This window comes from Sinocyclocheilus grahami, unplaced genomic scaffold, assembly GCF_001515645.1.
Source record: "Sinocyclocheilus grahami isolate Dianchi unplaced genomic scaffold, SAMN03320097.WGS_v1.1 scaffold949.1, whole genome shotgun sequence".
NCBI classification, from domain to species: domain Eukaryota; kingdom Metazoa; phylum Chordata; class Actinopteri; order Cypriniformes; family Cyprinidae; genus Sinocyclocheilus; species Sinocyclocheilus grahami.
Genome location: NW_015506128.1, coordinates 714054 through 720634, shown reverse-complemented (window position 1 = coordinate 720634; position 6581 = coordinate 714054). Strand labels below are relative to the sequence as shown.

General features: G+C 39.8%; 1 protein-coding gene across 2 annotated transcripts in view; it reads left to right on the top strand.

Annotated features, from left to right (window-relative positions):
• LOC107564602 (G-protein coupled receptor 6-like) overlaps positions 1-5678 on the top strand; it is a 16349-nt gene extending 10671 nt beyond the window's left edge. The window contains exons 1-2 of one of the 2 annotated variants that reach the window (XM_016249720.1): positions 3485-3546; positions 4672-5678. In XM_016249720.1, the coding sequence (XP_016105206.1) occupies positions 4680-5678 (999 nt within the window). In that variant the 5' untranslated portion in view covers positions 3485-3546; positions 4672-4679. Of the gene's footprint in view, positions 1-3484; positions 3547-4671 lie in introns of those variants that run through there. The other variant, XM_016249719.1, reaches the window with a different exon arrangement.
• The last annotated feature ends 903 nt before the right edge of the window (positions 5679-6581 follow it).

Genomic DNA, 6581 nt, shown 5'->3' with positions numbered 1-6581 from the left:
ATCAAATGATTCGCGATACGCGATTTGAAGTCCCGATCTAAATCAAATGATTCGCGATACGCGATTCGAAGTCCCGATCTAAATCAAATGATTCGCAATACGCGATTCGAAGTCCCGATCTAAATCAAATGATTCGCTATACGCGATTCGAAATCCCGATCTAAATCAAATGATTCGCTAAACGCGATTTGAAGTCCCGATCTAAATCAAATGATTCGCTAAATGCGATTTGAAGTCCCGATCTAAATCAAATGATTTGCGATACGCGATTCGAAGTCCCGATCTAAATCAAATGATTTGCGATACGCGATTCGAAGTCCCGATCTAAATCAAATGATTCGCGATACGCGATTCGAAGTCCCGATCTAAATCAAATGATTTGCGATACGCGATTCGAAGTCCCGATCTAAATCAAATGATTCGCGATACGTGATTTAAAGTCCTGATCTAAATCAAATGATTCGCGATACGCGATTTGAAGTCCTGATCTAAATGAAATGATTCGCGATACGCGATTTAAAGTCCAGATCTAAATCAAATGATTCGTGATACGCGATCCGATTGAGCATTTCTAAGTGAATCATTTTGCGACGCAATTGTTTAACTGATTCAGAGTTTCACCCATCACTATAAGTGCTTTTTATAATCATTACAAGTGTTGTCGAAATTCAAGAAAGAATGGCTCTTTTGATCTGGGCTGCGTTTCTGAAGCCTACTTAACGCTACGTTGTTCTTAAGTTGTACCTTAACCCAGTGGCGAGGCTACATAAGAGCCAGGGTGGCACTGGCCCACTCAGATTGTCGGCTGGTCCACTAAATATATTCATGTCGTCTGCGATATCATAATTGTTGTTTTAACGATGTGCGATTTGACGTCATCGACTAGGCCTTTATCACAAAAACCTAACAACACATCTACCGAGTGCACGCATATATTACGTAATGAAGTCTAGTAGGTCAGACTAATGCACGAACGCGTTCTTTCACTGCATGATTCAGTCTATTAAAGTGCATTAAGAATGATAACCAAATTCAAGATATGGGCGCAGAAAATGTATATATTTATATCATTTCATATAGTTAATCAATATCCCACGAAGAGTGCCGTTTTTTTCCTCCAAAATCAGCATGATTACAGATGTGATATTGATTTTTACAGCAGTTCAATAAACAATAAATTAATCAAGAGACTTACGTTTTAGACAGCATGTTGCCTGTTGTTGCTCAATTTCAACAACAAAAGTAATTCCAAACACAGCCACAGCACTCACTCACACAGCACAGTTTCGTGTCTCTGAGCAACATGACGGTGTTTCGTTCCTGAATGAATCAACCGTTTACATGATTCGGTTCAGTCGCAATGACTCACTTATTAACAGTGACTTGCTGCCACCTACTGGTGGTTTTGATTTCACATTTAAAGTATCTTTTCTTTTTTTAAATAATTTCAGACATCAGTTTTCAACGTTGTGTTTTTAAAATATCAAAACATTATTTATGCATTTTTAATTGCAGGTTAAAGTATTCCATGTCCCTCAGAGCTGCATTAAACAGTGGGTAAATACATTTAAATGCCACTTCAGATGCATCTTCTGTGTTTCCTCTGCATTGCAAAGATGAATTTTGTCAATACTGATTTAATTTGCTTGGTAACAGCCCAAATGTCTTATTATTCTCATTTACTGATTAAATGTAAAAATTTGACTCAAAAGGTGATGCACACTTTTCTAGAAAAAAAAATGCCCATAAAAGGTAAAAAATCAATTTAAACTTATTGGAAAAGATTAATCTCTATCACTGCTCTGAACTGATCACCACAAAGAATGAAGAATATCAAAAACTTTAGAAGTCAGCTGTCCACAGTAGTCCTTAAGATACCAGCACAATAACACACTCAGCAAAATATTGTGTAATTATCGTTAAAGATAAAAAAAATTATTGACAAAAAAAAATCATTTTTGTCAATATTGCACACCACTAGTAAAGAATAAGTAATAAGACCCCAGTGGATCAGAATCGATCTTCCAGTTGTGCGCTTATGTTCTATGGCAAATGGTAAATGCAAGGGCTTTCAATCTACAATGTTTGGTGAAGCTACAAACCAAAACACAGGCCAAAAGTCATATGTATAGCCTATACTGTTCACATATATTTGGTATTGTTTGATGTCCTGAAACAATTATGCTAGTTCAGACCTTTTCAACAGTATATGACCAGTATGTCTGTTATATAACATCACATTTTCAATGTAAAGTCATATTTTTATTTTCAGTTTAGGCATATATTTTCAGCTCATATTTTTGGCATTTTTCTTTTTCAGCCAAAAGCCAAAGGCACTGAGGTCCACCCTATTTCACCAGGGTCCACTCACTTGAAAATTTCTGGCCTCGCCAACCTGTACCTTATCGTTAATACGTGCTTTCCCGAAACATTCTTAGTTAAGTATACCTTCTGTAAGTCATACTTTCGTAAGGTTGGTCTGGACCACTCTTAGCTATACCTTATCACTTTTGACAATTCACAGTTCTTTACATCTCAGTCTATATGAATATTTTTCGTATAGTTGTGCAAAATCAAAGACGGCGCTGTCCTCGGAGCCATATAGTGTACTAAAACTTACAGTAATTAAAAATATAATTACAAAAAAATACATAAATTTTTTCTTTAAATGCCGGCACGGCAGCAAATTCAGCAGCTTTTAGAGCTTGTTGGTCCGGTTTTGTTGAGACAAATTCAGCTGCTGGCAGCTCTCCTCTTTCTCTCTTTTTCTCCCTAGTAGCTGTTGACTATATGTTTCTCCTGTTGCGTTTTTATTGAGTAGGTCATCCAATAACAGAAATGAGTGATTTACACCAATATGTGATGCGGCTGCTGTGCAACCAACCCTGGGTACTCAACCCCAAAAACAATTTTAAACAAGAAAAGCAAAGTTGGCACACCACAGCTCCAACAGTAGAAATATTTATTTATGCTCTCACCACAGGTGACGTATCGAGGCTAAAAGCTCTTCATCAGACAAATATTTTCTACTTTTGGAGCTGTGGTGTGCCAACTTTGCTTTTCTTGTTTGGAATAATGCTAAATGCAAAAATACTATACGTTATAGTGCCATCATCCAAATTTGCCAACCTTAATTGAATGCGAACAGATTTTGTATAAAATACAGTGGCACCTTTCATTGCACAAATCATTACAGCATGTGTCAAGTGCGCTCAGCATGTTGCACTAGATCAAACATTGATATACTATCTCATGCACATCAGTTGCAACCATTCACTTGTTGATCGGTGATGTTATGCGAATGGCTCAGTCGCGCGCAGATGTAGGCAGCGGCGTGCTGACGTAATCAGGGTTTATTAGCGCCGCTCGGATCCGCTCGCGCCAGTCAGTCTCTCCGCTCTCGCGCTCCTCATGCATTAAACCAGATCCAGGACTCATGTCCAGGAATCCAGACTGGAGTAAAGGATTCACCTGAAGAAGAACACGCAAGCGGTCAGCTGAAGAAACTCTCTCCGTCTCTTGTTTTCCCTCCATGTGAAGGAAAAGGTACGACAACCGATTGCTTTTTCCGATTATGAACTCAAATTAGATGCTGCATTTGAACTGCACGTTTTGAGAGCTTGTGCGCAAACAAAATGCGTTATTTTGGTAATTTTTCCCGAAGCGAAGCTGGTTTCAGCACCACGGAGAGCGTGATGCGCAAACACCGCATTCAAGATTTTCTAAGTTTGATCTTTTTTTTTTAAATATAATTTAGCATTTTCATTTAATGTCTTATTTTAAGTGCGATAAAGCCTTCTGTCCACTATTCCTATTCGATCTATTTCTATTCAATCGAGCGCAAAGACAGAGATTGTGTGGTCTCGAAGTAGAAGATGGATTTGTTGTCGTCTAGCCAACATAATTATGATTTAAAACAGAATGTAAAAAAAATAAAAATAAGACCATGACTTAATATGGTTTTACATGTTATTTTTCATTCAGGAAATTAACGATTTTTGCCGATTATATACTTAACTAAGAGTTTACCACTTTTAAAATTATGTTTAAGCTCAAAATGCATGCTTTATTCCACCTTGTTCTTGCCAAAACAACATTTTGAGATTCAGCACCACGGACAGCTGCAAGTGGCATTCAATGGCCAACTATCAACGAGACTTATTCATGCAAATTATATTTGTATCTTTTTCTGTTTCGTTCAGCAAATTAACACTTTTTGCTGATTACATACTGAAATAAGAGTTTAGAGTTTTTAAAATTTGTTTATTTTCAAATAAAATGCTTAATTCAATCTTGTTCTTGTCAAAAAGCAATGTTTTTAGATTCAGCACCATGGACGGCTCCAACTGGCTTTCAATGCCCAAATGAGATTTCTTCAGTCAAATCATATAATAAAACTTCTTAACATGGTTTTATGTCTTAAGTTGCGTGCAATATCCATCCAAAAGACTTCTGTCGTCTTCTGTTTCGATTGTGCAGTCTTCCAGCTGAAACGGGAACTTCAAATTTGAACTTTTAAAAGACGTTTATGCGCAAACAAACGTTTTGTGATTATTTTCTTCATGCAAATGATATAATCAAACTTACTATTTTGAATGCTAAGTCTCTACATGTCATTTATAGATTTGTGTAATTTGTTTTTCTGATCTGACATCATTGTTTTGTGTCCAGGCTGAGCGATGAACGAGAGTGCAGCGCTCAACGAGAGTGGCGTGGGTTCACCAGAGTCCTCATGGCTGGAAGCCGAAGCCTTTGATGTCAACCGGACTCTGGCGCTCTCATCGGCAGCCCTCGAGTTCCACGTCAACCCATGGGACATCATGCTGTGCCTGTCCGGGACGGTGATCGCCTGCGAGAACGCCATCGTGGTGGCCATCATCTTCTACACACCGACGCTTCGCAACCCGATGTTCGTCCTGATTGGCAGCCTGGCCACCGCTGACCTACTGGCTGGCATAGGATTAATCCTGAACTTCGCTTTCCAGTATCTGGTCTCATCTGAGACCATCAGCCTTATTACAGTTGGATTCCTGGTGGCGTCCTTCACAGCGTCCATCAGTAGCTTGCTAGCTATTACGGTTGACCGCTACCTGTCACTATACAACGCCTTGACGTACTTCTCAGAGAAGACGCTGCATTATGTGCATCTGATGCTGGTGGGAACATGGGGTGTGTCGCTGGGATTGGGACTGCTGCCTGTTTTGGGCTGGAACTGCTTGGATGATGCATCCACCTGCAGCATTGTGCGTCCGCTCAATCGTACCAACCTCACCCTCCTCGCCACGTCGTTTTTCGTCATCTTCGCCCTCATGCTCAGCCTGTACTTCAAGATCTGCAAGATAGTGTGTCGTCATGCGCACCAGATCGCGCTGCAGCAGCATTTCTTCACCACCTCGCACTATGTGGCCACCAAGAAGGGCGTCTCCACGCTCGCCATCATTCTGGGCACGTTTGGCGCCAGCTGGCTGCCCTTCGCCATTTACTGTCTGGTCGGGGAGCGTGATTATCCACCGGTGTACACATACGCCACGCTACTTCCCGCTACTTACAACTCCATGATCAACCCCATCATCTACGCCTACCGCAACACCGAGATCCAGCGCTCCATCTACATGCTCTTCTGCGGCTGCTTTCAGACCAACGGCTCGTACAGATCCAGATCGCCCAGCGAGGTTTAGATCCTCTGTGCTTTTTTTTTTTAACCCTGTAAAGCCTGACATATGCAATAATAGTCTAGTGTTTGGAAATGGAACAGTTTATTGGACAATAGTGTTTTTTGGTCACGGGTTCAAATCCCGGACGAGCCCCCAATTGGTAAAGATGTGGCTATAAATTATGGCTCACATAGTGAGAATGTAGAGGAAAAATTGCTAAATATTATTCTAATCTGAGCAAAGATATCCTAGTCGTAATGTAAATCATTGAGATCTTTATAACTGTATAACAGATGACTATCATAAAATGATCTAAATATCAGTGGTCACTCTATATCTCCAATAACATGACTTAGTAAGATGAGATTGAAATGATCCAAACATATAATGCAATGCAATCCAATGATGATTGAGAGATGAAGAAATAAACGCTCCTCAGAAGATGCTAGATGTTTTGGAGGCTTGGGAAGATCATTCCTCCACTGAGGAACAGTGAAAGTAAAGCTTCTGGAAACAAACGTTCCTCAGAAGATCCTGATGATCAGATTTGAGACGCACTGATTTTTCTAAAAATGATTGATGGAGAATCAAGTAAAGCTGAGCTGCTTCAGTCCAGTAAGTGTTCATCTGGAAATATGAGTACAGTTATTCTGACGTAAAAAAATCAGTCAAGGTTTGGACACGTGAAGCACCAGCTGAAGCTGGACATTGGTACAATTACACTACTTTTACTGGATAAAACTATCTAAACTATCAATAAGACGACAGAAGGCATTGTCTTTTGCTCATGCTGGTCACTGAAGTCTTATAAATTTGCGTATCAGTAGGCTTTATAGGGTTAAAATCTCGTTCATGTCACCTGTACGTGCAGAAGTATGAATATGGCACTCAAAGTGTCTGTTGAGCATTTGCACTTTACTGAGACCC